Source organism: Sphaeramia orbicularis, chromosome 18 (assembly GCF_902148855.1).
Source record: "Sphaeramia orbicularis chromosome 18, fSphaOr1.1, whole genome shotgun sequence".
In the NCBI taxonomy this organism is placed as follows: Eukaryota; Metazoa; Chordata; class Actinopteri; order Kurtiformes; family Apogonidae; genus Sphaeramia; species Sphaeramia orbicularis.
This window is the reverse complement of record NC_043974.1, coordinates 21447401-21465079: the sequence shown is the minus strand read 5'-3', so window position 1 is coordinate 21465079 and position 17679 is coordinate 21447401. Positions and strand designations below refer to the sequence as shown.

The 17679-nt window shown below is 36.7% G+C and overlaps 1 protein-coding gene across 3 annotated transcripts in view; it reads left to right on the top strand.

Annotated features, from left to right (window-relative positions):
* The window catches only part of dock11 (dedicator of cytokinesis 11), a 91853-nt gene that overhangs the window by 57102 nt on the left and 17072 nt on the right, over window positions 1–17679 (top strand). For all 3 annotated transcript variants that reach the window (XM_030161633.1, XM_030161632.1, XM_030161634.1), the window contains 12 exons: window positions 1842–1962; window positions 2263–2329; window positions 3625–3672; window positions 3868–4013; window positions 7209–7324; window positions 8281–8418; window positions 10959–11141; window positions 11475–11588; window positions 12157–12372; window positions 15436–15493; window positions 16777–16883; window positions 16974–17096. In XM_030161633.1, coding sequence (XP_030017493.1) covers window positions 1842–1962; window positions 2263–2329; window positions 3625–3672; window positions 3868–4013; window positions 7209–7324; window positions 8281–8418; window positions 10959–11141; window positions 11475–11588; window positions 12157–12372; window positions 15436–15493; window positions 16777–16883; window positions 16974–17096 — 1437 coding nt within the window. The remainder of the gene's footprint in view (window positions 1–1841; window positions 1963–2262; window positions 2330–3624; window positions 3673–3867; window positions 4014–7208; window positions 7325–8280; window positions 8419–10958; window positions 11142–11474; window positions 11589–12156; window positions 12373–15435; window positions 15494–16776; window positions 16884–16973; window positions 17097–17679) is intronic.

Sequence of the window (17679 nt, the reverse complement as noted above, 5' to 3'; positions counted from 1 at the left end):
TGATAGAAACCATATGTCATGTTCATAGGGGAATATGTTCATAGGTTTTCATTGGAACACATGCGACTTTGAACACAAGCATATTACTGACCCTTGGACTAAATCAGCTGTCTGGGTGCTGTGAAGGCAGACGGAAGCAGATTGTGTATCATCCGTATAAATACAGCCTGAACACTCCCAACACATTAGTCAAGGTTTATCTCAGGTTGGTCAACAGTCTCATAGTAAAACTTTATTACAGGTTCCTTGGCAGTGTGAAAAAGTAATTTAATTTTAGATTAATTTGTAGATAAGTGTAAGGACAAGAACGTGTTTTTAGACTCTTGGCCTCACTCTGTTTTGTAAAATTTGAAAGATGAATACATTATAATGTAAATATATTGACCCTACAAGCAAAGTGCTGTTTTGCAATAGAGCAGTGGTTCCCAACCTTTTTTGGCTCATGACCCCATTTTAACATCACACATTTCTGGTGACCCCAGACATTCAAAACAGAGTTTTTTTTTCGCTAAATTTAATTTGTTTTTAATCATGTAATAGTTTGCTGTACTATGTTGCAAATAAACATTAATTTTAGTTAAAATTTAGTCTATATAATGTATATTATTATGGACGGAGGCAGAAAAGCCAGGTGTAGATTACTGCACAAAGTGAGAATTTTATTTTCCTTGGTCAAATATGTACAGTCAGTCTAGTTTGGATTTACAAGGCTGACAATTAATACTGAACAAACAATAACTCAAACTATGAATTATGAAAGAGCTGCAGCATCTGAAACTGACCACAATGGACATTTGAAAGATAAACAGTACCACAGTGCTTCAGTTTCACACTCACAGTTTAACATGCCTTTAATGTATTGGGATTGTCCCTCTGAATTGCCATATATTTTTTGTTAGTAATTAAATTTTTATTTTTATCAATTACTAGAAATTTCAGGCGATCCCATTTGAATTCCAGGCGACCCCATGTGGGGTCCCGACCCCAAGGTTGAAAAACACTGCAATAGAGAATCATAGCTGCATAAGATTAAAAAAGTGAGAAGAAGAAGTTTTTATTATTATTATTGTGTTATTATTATTTTATTTTATATTTTGGGAAAAAGTAATAATAGTAGTGTTGACCTAATTCCTGTTTTCTCATGGAGCTGAAAGGAGCTCCATCCGGCAAGAAGTCAATTGTCATGTGTTTTCTTATTCTCAGTGTCCAAAATTCTCTTAATAGGAGTAATGATAAATAAAAGCTAAAGTCAGTGCTCCGTAAATGTAAATGTATGTGTTGTTCCTGACTATGAAAAGTCACAATCATTTTCAAATTGTATTACATTTTGATGTTAATTTGCAGCATTACACTGCATTCTCTCAACATTTTGACTTTATGCTCAACGTTTCATCTTCATTCTTAAAACGCTACAAAAAATACGGAAAAAAATCTTCCCCATTTTGTTGTTTTCCCTTAATGCGGTCCTAATTCATTCGACAACAACACATGTAATTAGGATGTCACTTACTGTAACAGTCGCATTAGCATGAGTGAATCTCAAGCTCCAGTGTTATGTTTTCTTCATGTTTTCTTGATTTCCTTGTACATTTTGTATAATGATAATAAAGTATCTTATCTTATCTTACATGATATTATATTATCTTATAGGATGTTTTTTGTGATGGGTAAATTAAGAGCTACATTTTCCCCTACATTGTTTTTTATCATTTTCTCACATCTACTTTAGAGTAAATATGACGTCAAGATTTAGACTAAAAAATGTGTTTGTTAAAAAGCCTAGTTCTTTTGTGTACAACTTTTTCTTTCTATCCAACATGTGTGATTTTGTGTGTTTTCAGCTGCAGAGACGTGGTTCAACCATGAGCAGCAGCCCCATGCCTCCCATCGGCAGACTGGGACATTACGAGATCAAGGGTCTTCTGCTTTCCTTCCTGCATGTTGTCAAGACCTTGTCAGAGGGTCAGTCATGATCCATACTCACACTGCACAGTCATGCTTCGATTCTCCGTTAGACAGGATGTTAGAGATAAGTATCCGTTTCATTATTTTGACAAGGAGTTGGTGCTGACACTTGGCTCGACTTTTAAACCTGAGAAATGGGACCATGAGACATGTACTGTGAATAATGTTTGGTTAATTTCACAATATGACTCCCTAAGAACAACATGAACTATTTGTTTTAAGTGCACCTTGATAATTATTGAAAAAGAGCAAATACGTGCACTGTGAATCATTGTACCTTTACTTGTTTGTCCACAGATACTTTGATGGCCTACTGGAACAAAGTCAACCCCCAAGACATCATGAACTTCCTAAATTTGCTAGAGTGAGTATGAATGAAAGACTATTATTCACCACTTTAAATGACAGTGTAAACCAGGGGTGTCAAACTCATTTTAGTTCAGGGGCCACATGAAGCCAAATTTGATCTGAAGTGGGCCGGGCCAGTGAAATACTAACAATAATATAAAAATAATGTCAACTCCAAATTTTCCTCTGTGTTTTAGAGCGAAAAAAGTAAAATTATGAGATGAAAATGTTTACATCTACCAATTATCCTTTAAAACAATGGAAATAACATGAACAAACTAAAATTCTTAAGAAAGTTAAGTGAAATTTTAACAATATTATGTCTGAGTTTATCATTTACACATGCAAATTACAACTTACAGATCACAGTGGATCTACAAATACTCAAAACATTGAATAACAGGCAGAATATTGGTAAACTTGCACTTCAGACATTTCAAAATGTTCATATTCGTTCAGGTTATTTGTGTTTTTGTGAAATGATAGTTTGTTTTAGTGTAAATTCAGTAAAATGACATAAAAATGTTTACATTTAGAAAGAGAAAAATTTGGATTTGTGAGTATTTATAGGTTATTATGATAGTATTTTACAGATCCGACCCACTTGAGATTAAATTGGTGTGGAACCTGAACTAAAATGATTAATATCTTCAGTGTAATTTTTGCGTTTGATAAATTCATCCCAGGGGCCGGACTGGACCCTTTGGCGGGCCGGATTTGGCCCCCGGGCCACATGTTTGAGACCTCTGGCGTAAACACAGTGTCAAAATATTAACTGTTATGTTTGGTTGAGCAATATGAAAATCAGCAATATTATATTACAGCCATAGTGCATTCTGCTAGCGGTCCATGCGATGATGACAAGGATGAGACATACGAAGTTTCAATTTCATGTCGGACACCGTGATAAAAGCACTCCCATCCCAAACTCCAACTCAGGATCCGTACCTGAACTTTAAGACGGTCTTTGCAGCTACATTACCAGCTCCTCTGCACTTATGATACTGCTATATACAAAGTGGAGGAGAAATGTTTCATGTCAGAAAAAGTAGAATGTAATGATTATGAAGAAGAGACTTTTAGGAATTGGTTTGATTCCGTTTTGTTATGATTTGTTCAACAGATGGACTGGAAGGTATCAAGACATAGTAAGGAATAGATGCAACCAGCAATTTCATGAAAATAGTGCATTTATAGTAACTAGGAGATATTTCTCAATCATCACACTGTGGCTGCAATATTTACTAACTTGAAACTAAAACAAAATGCACAACAGGCTCATGTTACAGTTTTTTCCACTTGTCTTTGCAGGACCTGCCTGGTCCAGTTTCGGTACGCAGGAAAGAGGAACATTAGCCGGTAAGTGTGGGATATCTACTGTGTGATCTAATCTGTCCTCTCTGACATATCAGAACATCTAAAATATGGAACCTGCTCAGCACTGCGGTTTTGATGAAGTTGGATTATTACTGAGATTGAATAACTTTGCCTCTTTTTCTCTCTTTCTGTCATCCAAACTTTTGTTTTTTGTGTGAATCTGTATGTATTATGTAGGAGTCATGAAGGGTGTGTGTCAAAGTTGTTCTCGTCGGACAGGAAGTCTCAGACTATGCCAGCAATGCGCTGCAACCGAGCCAGTCTAATGCAGACAAAGATTCATCAGTTCAGCACCATGGAAGCCTCCCTCACTCTAAATATAGGTAACTAAATGTCGCTCATAGATAAAATACATATACATGACAGTGACATATATTTTTGTCTTAGTTGTGGTCATGTCTAAGTGGTAAATGTTTTTTAATTTGGTTTAATATGATATCTCCTACAGATGCTCATAGAATTTACAAATATACAAGTAACTTTGTAGTAAATTAATTGAAATACAGATATGGTTCTAATGGTATATACTCAAAACACTGTGTTAATGATGTTTTGTTGCAGAGGATGATAGAATACATTCAGTATTAAATTAATAATCATGTGCTTTAAAACAGACTTAATTTCTTCAGGTCATTAAGGTTTTCATGGAAATTTCTGTGAATCAACTAATAAAAGTTAAACCTCTATGGCGCCACTAAATAATATGCTGTTTCCCATAAATTAGATTAGATTCTTAAGCACTAGCTCTTGAAATATTTAGTTTTTAATTAGTGTTATTCGGAAACATGCAAGAATATTTAGAAAATAAAGCCTTACTGGAAAAGACAAACAATAATTAACTGCCGCCATATTAACCCATAAAGAGCCAGTGCTACTTTTGTGGTAGCTCCCAAATGAATTTTTCTCTCTGTCTAAGTGATTTATCACCATTTATTATAAAATTATCCTCTATATTTTGCATGTTTCACTGTAAATCATGTATTTTCCTGTTTTTAATTTCTTATATTTAATTTAGATGTTCATGAAAACTCAAATTAAATTCAAAGGTTATTATATTTATAAAACAGATAAAACTGAAGAAAAAGTGACTTTTTCAGCAAAATATCTCAATAACAAAACATAAACCAAGGGTGTTCATCCACTGTCGTTGATCCAACTCCATGCATTTTATTGGTGAATCAGTGTTGTAGAAGATGACGATGTTTCCACGGTAACCACAGAGCCTCTGAACCTCCAAATGGGTCAAATCTGATGACCATGAAACGATAACAAACTGCATTTTACACCAGTTATTATTTGCATGTATTGATAGGATTACTGGATCATAAGATATTAAACCTTTTGTATCAGTAGATGCTATTGGTCACCAGTGCATGTTTGGGTCTTTATGGGTTAACTGGATGTTTTATGATGGAGTCTAAGAAGAAACTGAGAAAACGGTACCACCTCTGAACCAATTCTTCTGCAAGTAAACAGGTGTAATACTTATGTCTCAAACAAACTGTATTTCTGTGCTGCATTGGGTACCATTGACCATGACGGTTATATGAGCTGTTGAAGCAAACTTGATCTACGTAACTAGAAAAGTGTGTGACAAGGGTGTGGAGAAAGTCAAGGACAGATTGTTCAACATATATGAGCTGTACTGCTTAAAACAAACTTTAGAAGAGTCCTTTGACTTGGAAGACACGTTATCTCTGTAAATAAGAACAAAGTAGAAATAATGACGAGTGACAGTTACAGTTAAAAAGAGGGAGAATCATAGGAATCTTTACAGTGGAAAAAATGAAATATAAACTAAAACTGCAAGAAGCACAACTGGACAAAACAATGGGAAAAAATGACAATAACCAGAAGTCAAAATGGAAAATATTATGGACTTTAAAATTAAAATCAAAGTACAGGATTCCCCAAGCACTGTTTGATAAGTGAGACAGTGTTTTTTGATGATTTTTCATTAGTAAGGATCGATGTGAAAAAAAAAAAAAACACACAAACCTACTTTGCCTTATAATACTGAGTTTGTACATGATTTGGAAATTAACTAAAATGACACAACGCCAACACAATATGCTCATCTCAGAACCATTTGTGAGCGCAATTTAATGAAAATTCCAACATACCAAGATGATTTAACCATGCATGAAAGCCACACTGAAAACTAATAAAGTCTTGGTCTGAAATGAGCAGCTTTAAGTCTAAACACAGCAGCACTGACCGATTCAACAGCTCTGCACAAACAGGATTAAAGCCACTGCACCACTACATGCCTAAAGACTACATCCATTTGTTTTTTAAACCATAAAGACCCAAACATCCATGATCGTCCAGAACTATGTATGGATCTAAAATGTTTAATACCTTTTAATCCACTAATCTCATCAATCCTTGTTAAATAATTGGTTTAAAAAGCAGATCTTTTCATGGTCATCAGATATGATCCATTTGGACATTCAGAGGCTCCGTAGTTACCATGGAAATACCATTATCTTCTACAACATTGATTCACTAGTATAATCCATGGAGTTTGATAAATGACAGTAGATGGAAGCACTTTGTTTATGTTCAGTTAATGATAGAATTTGCAGAAGAAATCACTCAATCTTTTGTTTTCTCTGTTTCTGATATAATAACCTTTGAATTTACTCTGAGATTTCATAAACATCTACATGATCAGTAAATTAAATACAGAAAAATACCTGATTTTTACTGAAGAAATGTAAAATAAAGGGGATAATATTGCAATAAACTGATAAATCACCCCTTCTCATTCCGTTCCTTTGTATGTACTGTTACATTGCTGAAAAAATGATAAAAAAAATTAAAAAAAGATGTAGCAGGCTAAATGGATGATTTAACCTGCAACTGTAATTAAAAACGACAGGTTGAAGCGCCACTAACCTGTCTCTTCATGTCATCCCCCTCAGGGTGTTCAGGTAAATATGTCCCCAGGGTCTGAGCACCTTTTAAAGATTCCTGGTGGATCCATGGGATGAGATAGTGTCAGGGGTTCCAGTTTATAGGTTTAGGTCTACATATGGTTTTAGGATTTACGTTGCAAACATGTAAATTAATGACCATTTGCATTATATCATTTGTTTGCTTAAAAATGTTATTGAATATAATTGTGAAATGCTAAAATAGAACTTAAAAAAAAAACAAACGTGATAAATCACTTAAGAAAGGACAAATATAGAGAAAAATTCATTTGCGAACTGCCACAAAAGTAGCACTGGGTCATTGTGGGTTGAAGGGAAACATGTACATAATAAAGCTACAATAAGCTATAAATGTACCCAACAAGAAGCATGCTAATGATGGAAACGTTCATTATGGACAGTCATTTAACCTTAATCCACCCAATAACACTCAGTACACAATATTTTTTGATGGAACTTGGTAATCATCATCTTTTCCTACATTTGTAATGTTTTAATTATTTTGATGTGATTCCCCATTTCCAGCCTTTTATGATGTGTCTTATGTATATGTGTGGTCCTTGTCTTTGTGGGTTTCAGGGACTGGACCTACAGAAGCAGAAGTCCACCATCAGGCTCTGCTGGAGGGTAACATTTCCACTGAAGTCTGCCTGAGTGTACTGGATGTGCTCGCTCTCTTCACTCAGTGTTTTAAGGTCAGAATATAGATATCTTCAGATATATTTTAAGCACTAAAAAGTACTTGAACTTTTGTGTGGCAAAATTCTCTTATACATCTTTATTGTATTTTAAATTTGTATTAATGTGTAAATAGGAAATTCAAGGGACAATATGATGCTTATTTATGCTCAACATGACTACATTTACATGCATAACATATTGTGTTTACGCGCTTATTACAAAAAAAGACAAAACTCCTACTAAGCTAATTTCTTGACAAATGAAAATCAACTAATATTTCTGTTTGCATGTTGTCATGTCTAACCTGATTAAAAGTGAAAGTTTTTCACTGGGTGCAGATGTTCCACTGCAGCACAGCCTCTCTCATTGATTCTATCCAGCACTTTGAGATGAAAAATGCTTTTTGATATCAGTGCATGTCCAAAAACCTGCTGATATCCTCTTTCATGTTTGGAAGCAGATGTATTTTTTTTGCCAACCACAAATGTGGAGCATATATATCTATTAAAGAGACTCTTTGTCTCTTCTCCAGTTGATATACACCCCATGGATATGGTGGCAGATTATAGTGAAATTTTTTGCCAGGAAAATACAGCCTATTGAGGCTTTAACTGGGGAAGCATGGATGAAAGGCTGTTACTAATACAGCCTACAGGCGAAAACACTTCTTTATTGTTACTTCAAGTTACCACTCCCTGCTTTTGCAGCAGTTGCCAAATGTTGCACAAGCTTGTGGATCTTTGAATACCTGTCCTTTATGGTTACTTTCACAGGTAAATGAGGGCAAAAACAACAGAAACTAACTTTTTTTCCCCTTTTACGAGAAGAAATATTTGCAGCTCTATCATGCCATAACATTACACAGACTCCCCTCTCGCACTGAAAGTTTAGGGTCCTCCATGCAGTGAGTGAGGTGAAATACTACAGGTTAGTGTCTCACCTCCTAAAAAAAGTTTGTTTTTGTGGTCAGACCCAGCTGCTGGACAGTGACGGTCACAACCCTCTGATGAAAAAGGTGTTCGAAGTCTACCTGACGTTCCTTAAAGTCAGCCAGTCAGAAACTGCCATCAGACACGTGTTCGCTGCCCTCAGGGCTTTCATTAACAAGGTATTCCCACACACTCACACACATACGACAAGTTTTTCTCCAGAAGTTGAATCACTATGAATAAGTGACTGACAGATGAGATGTTTCATTACCTCCACCAAGGAGGTTATGTTTTTGCCAGGGTTTGTTTGTTTGTTTGTTTGTTTGTTTGTTTGTTTGTTTGTCTGTCCGTTAGTGTGCAACATAACTCAAAAAGTTATGGACAGATTTTGATGAAATTTTCAGGGTTTGTTGGAAATGGGATAAGGAAGAAATGATTAAATTTTGGTGGTGATCGGGGGTGGGGGGGCCCACGGGGGGGCCCATTTCCAACAAACCCTGAAAATTTCATCAAAATCTGTCCATAACTTTTTGAGTTATGTTGCACACTAACGGACAGACAAACAGACAGACAAACAAACAAACAAACCCTGGCAAAAACATAACCTCCTTGGCGTGGGGGGGGCCCACAGGGGGGGCCACTGATCAGCCTTGGCGGAGGTCTGCGCTCTCCGAGTGCTTCTAGTTAAATCAGTGTTTTTCAACCTTGGGGTTGGGATCCCATGTGGGGTTGCCTGGAATTCAAATGGGGTTGCCTGAAATTTCTAGTAGTTGATAAAAAAAAACGAACAAAAAGAAAACCTTACTAATAAAAATATATGGTGAGTTGAGAGAGGTAATCCCAATACATAAAAGACATGACAAACTGTAAAGCTGAAATTGAAGCACTGTGGTACTGTTTATCTTTCAAATGTTCATTGTGGTCGGTTTCAGATGCTGCAGCTCTTTCATAATTCATAGTTTGAGTTATTGTTTGTTCAGTATTAATTGTCAGCCTTGTAAATCCAAGCTGGACTGACTGTACATATCCTGACCAAGGAAAATAAAATTCTCACTTTGTGCAGTAATCGACACCTGGCTTTTCTGCGTCCGTCCATAATAATATACATTATATAGACTAAATGTCGTCTAAAATTTACGTTTATTTGAAACATAGTATGGCAAACTATGACATGATCAAAAACAAATTAATTTTAGCAAAAAAAAAAGTCTCCATTTTGATTGTCTGGGGTCGCCAGAAATTTGTGATGTTAAAGTGGGGTCATGAGACAAAAAAGGTTGGGAACCACTGCACTATAATTTGTTTTTTTGTGTGTTTTTCTTATTTCAAGTTCGACTGAAAATTATGTACTTAAATATTCATTCCCTGTTTCCTGCGTTTCTTGGTGTTGGCCTGGTTTCCATGTCAATACTTTGACTCTCGCAGGATTTCATACTTACACAGTATGTTTTACAAGTCAAAGCAAGTTCTGACAAGTCACAGTGGGGGTTTGCAGTGTAGTTCCCAGGTCCGGGCCCAGTGTCTGTTTACGTGACACATCAAACAACAGCAATGCCAGGGGAGTTTGTTCTGGCTTGATATTTTCAGTTATTGTAAGAGATTGGGTGACTGTCTTCTGCAAAGTCACAGAAAGTAAACAGTCTATCCAGTTGTTTTGATTGACAAGTGCAAAAAAAAATCACTCCTGATTGACTTTTTTGTCTACAAGTACTGATATTTATGGTAATAGTGCAATCGTGTTAGGGAAAAGTGTCCTTCCAGTCCCAGCTCTTGTTCTTCTGATTCAAATCATTCTTCACTGGAGTAATCTGACACCAAATACTACTTTAATGCTACTTGATTATTTATTTATTTATTTATTTATTTATTTATTTACTGTGGATGAATAAAGCTTGTTCAGGATTCCTGCTGGGTCTTAAAAAGTCTTAAAAGTCTTGAATTTAGAAATCTGCATTTAATACCTTAAAGAAGTCTTTAAAAGGTATTAAATTTGATTTGGTAGGTCTTAAGTTATGTTGCCATGAACTTGTTCACTGGATTGTGTTAAAATGTGTCAGGGAAAGTAACAGTCTATCCAGTTCCACCCTCCAATCTGACAATTTATATTGAAATTAAGATTCAATTATCGCTAACTTTGCAGCCCCCCATGAGAAATGATCACAGAAGCACAGAAGTGAAAAGTAGGCATGGAGAAGTGCAAATTAAATGATGCCTGGTTGGGGAAAAGATCATTCTCGACCTGGTTGACACGAGTTTTCCTAAATTCTAGCTGTTATGAATTTTTGCCAGTATGGTTGTGAAATAGGTTGTGAAATGGGCATTAAATTCTGTTCTAAGTAGTCTTAAAAAGACTTAAATTTAACTTGTAGAAACCTGTTGGAACCCTGTTGTTAGTCTCCTGCACTAAAGAAGACACTTAACAGCATGTGTTAGTCATGACAAATAAAAAATGTATTAACATAGCTAATTTTTTAATGTAATAATTCTTTTATATATTTAATAATGTGCTAGAATAGGGGGTTCCTTGTACAATTTACAGCATTAGTCCTCTGATAATCTCTTTCATATCCTAAGTAAAAAAATGTTACAACTCACATACTGTATGTTCAGCTAAATTGATACTGAATAGCATTAAGAACTGGAGGTGAATTGATTTTGGTGGTTCTGATGTTTAGCTTTTATATTTTCTAATCTCATCTGTGCACATTTGCCCCGTCAGTTCCCGTCGGTGCTGTTTAAGGGCCGTGTGACCTTGTGTGAGGCTCTGTGCTGCGAGGTGCTCAAATGCTGCGTTTCCAAGCTGGGATCTCTGAGGGCAGAGGCATCAGCCCTACTCTACCTACTGATGAGAAACAACTACGAGTACACCAAGAGGAAGACCTTCCTACGCACACACCTGCAGGTACGTGGGCGAGAATGTTAGTACAATAACAAAGAAACACATCAGCCTTTTTTAACAATGCAGTACTGTCTAACATGTTTGGTGGTCTGTAATGATGTTGTAGATCTCAGAATGTAGAGCTTTAGTCTTTTCCACATGTTCCTTTGGGTCCTTGAGTTGCTTTCATAAGTATGTGAAGAGGTTGTTTGCACAGTTGAAATAAAGAAACCCTGCTGAGTGTCTGGCCTTTCTGTTTATACAGCAGTAGAAGGCCATCCAGCTTCCCAATAGCTCCTACTGGACCCTTTCATCTTTGCCCTAATCTTTTCAGTTTTTTCTTTATTTTCCAACCAGATCATCATTGCGGTCAGCCAGCTCATCTCTGACGTGGCCCTGACTGGCAGTTCACGCTTCCAGGAGTCTCTGTCCATCATCAACAACTTTGCAAATAGTGATAAAGCCATGAAGGTACAGTAGAAATCGCCTGTCTGGTTATGTAAAAGCTTTCAAGTGTTGCTAATACAGGCAATATTCAGTGAAAATGAACAATCAATGATCAGGCAAGACAAGAAAAAAACTGTTTTTTTTTTTTTGTTTTGTTTATTTTACTACAATTTCCCAGTTTGGGATCAATAAAGTCTATCTATCTATCTATCTATCTATCTATCTATCTATCTATCTATCTATCTATCTGTCTATCTGTCTATCTGTCTGTCTGTCACTCACTCTCACTCTCTCTCTCTCTCTGATGTGCAAATGAAAACTGTTTAACCGTCATAATATAACAGAGTAAATCCGTCTATATAAGTCACTGCTGCAACATCCAAGACTCCCAACTCTAAAACTGCAGATACTTGTCTGTGATCCAGATATTTAACAGTGTTTATCCTCCATTGGGAACAACCAACAGCTCACATATCTAACCCTCGGCTCTCATCTGTGAGATGAAAGATGCAATGTCACAGCTGTTTGGACTTTGAATACGTGTCAGGTGAAGATGACAGAGTGTACCGCGTTTCTTGTTTATACTACGCAGTCCACAGCTTTCCCATCAGAAGTAAAAGGACTCACCAAGAGGATACGCACAGTGCTGATGGCCACGGCCCAGATGAGGGAACATGAGAAAGACCCAGAGATGCTGCTGGACCTCCAGTACAGTTTGGCCCGTTCCTATGCCAGCACTCCTGAACTGAGACGGACCTGGCTGGACAGCATGGCTCGAGCTCACCTCAAGAATGGAGACCTCTCAGAGGTATCATTAGATACGTTTACGTCATCATTGTACATCTCAGTTATTTTCCTCCCACATGTACAGATAGTCACAGGGGGCCGCCAAGGATTTGAGCCCAGTGAAAAAACATCTCACTTTGGGCCCCACCACTTAAAATATAACACTGTGCAGGTATGGATCAATATTCTGGTTTCAGTAGATATAATGGTTTAGTACAAGACTGATGAGAAAAGTGGAAGCCATCTTTGACATTTTAATAATATCTTTAATAGTAATGGTATTAGAATTGTTTTTAAATAGATATGCATATACAAATAAAATATAGTTTTACTTCTTTGATGGAAGTACATTTCACTTTGCCTTTTTCTCTTCTCCCATATTTTTCTTCCTCATCATCTGTATTGCTTTTAGTGGGGCTGTCCTTCAGTTCCTCCTCCACTTCCATATAAAAGTGTCACCCACACATGGTTCTTTCCCTGCAGAACAATGATAGACTGTATATCCCTAATAGTGCTCAAAATAGCATTATTACTAAAACTGTCCAGTATCCAATGAGTCATGTGGGTTGTTTTTTTTTTTTATCTATGGACCATCATGTGGAATCCAATAATAATGTGTTATTGTAAAATGAATAGTGTCGAATAGCCCATTTTCCTTGTGCAATTAGACACATTTTTCACATAAGAATCTTAGCTCCTCCTTCAGATATCAATGGGGCTGGTTCGATGTCAGGGGTCAGGGTATGAGGAGATAGTAGTGGGACAGTGAAGTCTGAGTTGATTTAGTTAGTACATATATGAGGGGCGGGGGGGGGCTGAAAAGTTCATAGCCTGACTAAGAAGGAGTTAATGCACAGCAATGAAACTTGGCATACATTAAATTCAACTTTTCCTGATACTAACTGCATGGTTTCCTTCCAGATAAACCCTCAATGGATAAATAATTTAGGACTTTGAAAAGTAGTACTACAGACATTTCTTGAAAATGCTTGCTTTTCACCCCTCCCTTGTTCTCCCTACCCCTCTTGAATCCAGCTTCCCAGTTTTGCACAGTTGATAAAAGCTGGAGCATCATCCCCTATAGCGACCATGTCAGCATGAATGTCCTTGGGGGCTAACCCCTTTTTCTGCAGACATTTGATAAGACCACAGTGCCACGGATGGTCCACGAAATGTCTCTGGTACTACTTTTCAAAGTCCTAAATTATTTATCCAGTGTGGGTTTATCTGGAAGGAAACCATGCAGTTAGTATCAGGAGAGGTTGAATTTAATGTATGCTAAGTTTCATTGCTGTGGAGCAACTCCTTCTTAGTCATTCTATGAACTTTTCAGCCCCCGCCTTGTACAAAGGTTCTGCCTACACTGATCAAATGTTGGATAAAATAACACAAAATTACACAATTTTTTGTTAGGAATGAAGTAAGCTTGATGAAATGGACAGAGTTTACTTTAATGTGAAATGCTGCTGCAAAATGGACTGTCTATCCTTGATATATATAGCAATTTTGTGTTTTGTGCAGTCAGAATTTAGTCTGATATGTGTAGGATTTTCCAGTTACTTATGGGATCTGACTTAAGAATTTAAGGTAGGTTGAAGGATGGGATAAGGAGGCGGGAGATTATAAATTAAACTTCATCCCACTCCTTTTTGAGTGTTGGACTTTCTTTTATATAATCCATTTGTAGTTTAGTTTTATTGCTAATTTGAAATAGATAAACAAACAAACAAAAAAAGTAAGCTAACCAGCACTAGAGCAGCCAAGCAGTTTCATTTGGACATAGTTCATGTGGACTTGGCCCAGTTTTGTTTACAACACCCACGGGCCACACCCCCCTGGTAAAAACTGTCACGTATTGAAGCCTGACTTTCCTTTTACCCGAGATCCTCTGGGATATCCACCTTGGAAATCTGGCACCTGGACCAAACCATATCTGAAATAAGGACGGGGGGAGAGGCTAACTGGATTTTATTCTTTTTTGCCAAAAACAAAACAAAACTAATCCAAAGAAACATGTTTAGTAGTACATAGTAAAGCAAACATTTCTTAATGATTATAGGTTAATAGTGTTTGTTAAAAAAATTGACTAATGCTTTATTTTCTAGGGCCCCTGTCAGTCATGGGCCCTTAGAATCATCACCACTTTTCTCTCCTTTACGGTGCTCAAGGATAGTCATGCTTTGTTTTGCACACTACTTCAGGAAATCTTTGCATTTCTTTTATATGGCTACATGAACTGTATCAAGTCATTTTTTTCATTTGGACATACAGGCGAGAGCTGCAGCTTTAACGCATGTACCACATAGTAAAAAAGGAGATCAGCTCTATGAAGCAACTGTAGAAAAAAGGCAGTAACAGCAGTAGAATAAAAAACAAATATCAGGTCAAGGTCAGCATTTTATTTTCCTGTTGCAGCAGCAAAAACCTCTTTTACTGGCTGCCATAAGATTATATACATTACATGAAAGCATTTATTTGTACTTTCTTTAATTACAGTGCGTGGTTAAAAATAAATGCTGGCTAATATAAGCTGATGCACCACTCTGAGTGTTCCTTCCTTTAACTGGACATTTTGTTTATTGTAAAGTGTCCTGTTCCTTTTCTCAATGAGGTCAAAGGTCACTGCTGACGTAGAGTTTGAGTCTGGGTGGTCCACTTGATAATCTGGATTTTTTTATCACTCTGCTTTGAATGGTTAAGGGAACTTGAATACAACTTGTAATAAAGAAATGACAGCACATATAAAAAGAGGTGAGTAACCTCCCTGGCAGCCGGGAGGCTTTATCACATGTTGTTTTTTTATCACACAGTTTTGATGAAGCTGCAAGTGTAGATAGAAAATGTGGCAAATGGATGTCAGCCACAGTGTTTACACTTGGATAGTTGCACATAATAAAATCCCCCTGTATAATCTCCTCCATGGTAATGCTTTGTAATGATGTATTTTTTAAATACATGGCTGGGTTGAGGTTTTTCTGCTTCAATTCATAATTACTCACACATTTTTCTTCATTTCACGTCTTGTATCAACATGTTCCATAGAAATCTTCAATGCATCTGCTAATGTCTGTTATTTCCTTCACAGGCGGCCATGTGTTATGTTCATGTAGCGGCACTGGTTGCAGAATACCTCCACAGAAAAAGTAAGCCCGTGCATAAACTCATACATACACTAACTGCTTTAAAAGTATGCAAATATGCCAATTTTTTGATAAAATAATTAAACTTTAGCCACTGAAAGATGAAAGTGAACCTTACAACTAGAAAAACAAGGACCAGAAGTTAAGCAAGTTCAGTTTCTTACAAGTAACAAATATACAGGTATTTAAGATGGACAGTAATATTCTTAAATTGAGAAAGTGGAGTTTTTCAATAAGGAAAACTGTCAGTAAATAAACACTGTTTTCATTCAACTGAAAGGAAGTATGCAGTATTTTTTTTACAATTTATACTGAGAAAGATCCAAAACACTTCCGTGTAGATATATAGACTTAATATTTCTGTTATACATGATGTATCAAAGTGTAAATAAAGCATACCCTTCCAACTCCCAGGAAAACACAGTAAGGTTAATAAAGATGCTAGTACAAACATATAGATATAACTAAAATACAAAAGAACACATCATATGTTTACACTCACAAAAAACAAACGGCAAGGTGTGTGCAGTATTAACACAAGCGTTTACTGGTCGCACAATTAAGCAGCATAACAACTGCAGGAGCTTGAATAAAAATATTTGTGCACATCAGACAGTCATCACATTCGTTATGTTGCAACCTAACTGACTACTGTGAGGGTGTAACTACAGAGGATGCACATAACCGTATGATGTGCGTGTGTATTTTGCAGAGTATTCCGTTCTCCCAGACATATTTGCCTGCATGAGAGATAACAGGCTTGACAGTTTGTTCACGCTGTCATTAGATACAACATGCAAACACTCTACAGACTCCTAATGCCAAAGGTGCAGAGTGACATGTAACAAAAACAAAGCCCTTCAGCGTTTTTATGGTCTTTTTTTATCTAATGCAAAACTTTTATTTATATCATTGTCTGAGGAAATGTGAGCTGGTGTTTGTCTCAAAGGAATGTCAACGGACAAAGGTAATGTGTGAGGTGTGGCAGTTGGCTGTATGCTTATGTTTATCTGAAAAAAAAAAAAAAAACGCTTTGTGTGGCATTTCAACCAGAAGCTGTAGGGCACGTACTGTCTCTGCTATGATTTATTATTGAACAGTCACCAGCCACCACCACAGAAAAAAATCTGTTTCCTTCTAATACATTGTTTTATGAGCATTTTGTTCTAAATGAGTATAACGTTAGAAAAAACATTATTTTTTTTGAGAACCAGCTGCTCAGACATCACACCTTTTTTCTCCATGTAAACCACTTATTGACCTCTTCTCTTCTGTTTGTTCATCAGAGTTATTCCCTAGTGGTCTTGCAGCGTTTAAGAGGATCACCTTGAATATTGAGGAGGAAGCAGCCATGAAGGAAGACACTGGAATGCAGGATGTTTATTACACAGAGGTGCGGTCGCTTGCACCCTGCACGGTAGCTGCTAATTAAAAATGTCCTCCAAGTGACAAAGTAATAGTCTTTTCCTGTCCTTGTTTTTAGGAGGTCTTGGTTGAACACCTTGAGGTCTGCGTCGATGCACTTTGGAAAGCAGAACGTTACGAGCTCATCACACACATCGCCAAACTAATCATTCCCATCTATGAAAAACGTCATGAGTACGAGGTACAGCAAGGGTAACACACCTACACTCACAGCTGACAGTGAAAGCAGCTGTTCGTCATAGAGTACTTTCATCTCATAATCCACTGACGCTCACAAAATAAACTTTTGTTAGTTGAATCAGGTTCAGCTATTTATTGTTTTTGTAATTTTTTTTTATACCAGATAATGAGAAAATACATTGATGTTATTTTTAAGTGATGATTTCAGTGACACTAAATCCAACAGATTTGTAGAATTATATGAAAAAAAAACAATAAAGTACAAACAAAAGTTGCCATTTACCAGCCATTTAACTGCAATTAACCACAATCTGCAGGTGGTGATAGGTATATATGCATGAGGAAATACAGTAAAAGTTCTAATCATAACAGAAGAGTTGGAATTTGTTTGTTCTTCACGCACACATTAGAACACAGGTGTCAAACATGCGACCCAGGGGCTAAAACTGGCCCGCCAAAGGTTCCAATCCGGCCCGTGGGATGAATTTGCAAAGTGTAAGTTAGGGCATCAAACTCAAAAAGAATATCATAATAATATATAAATAAAGACAACACCATTTTTTTCTCTTTGATTTAGTTCAAAA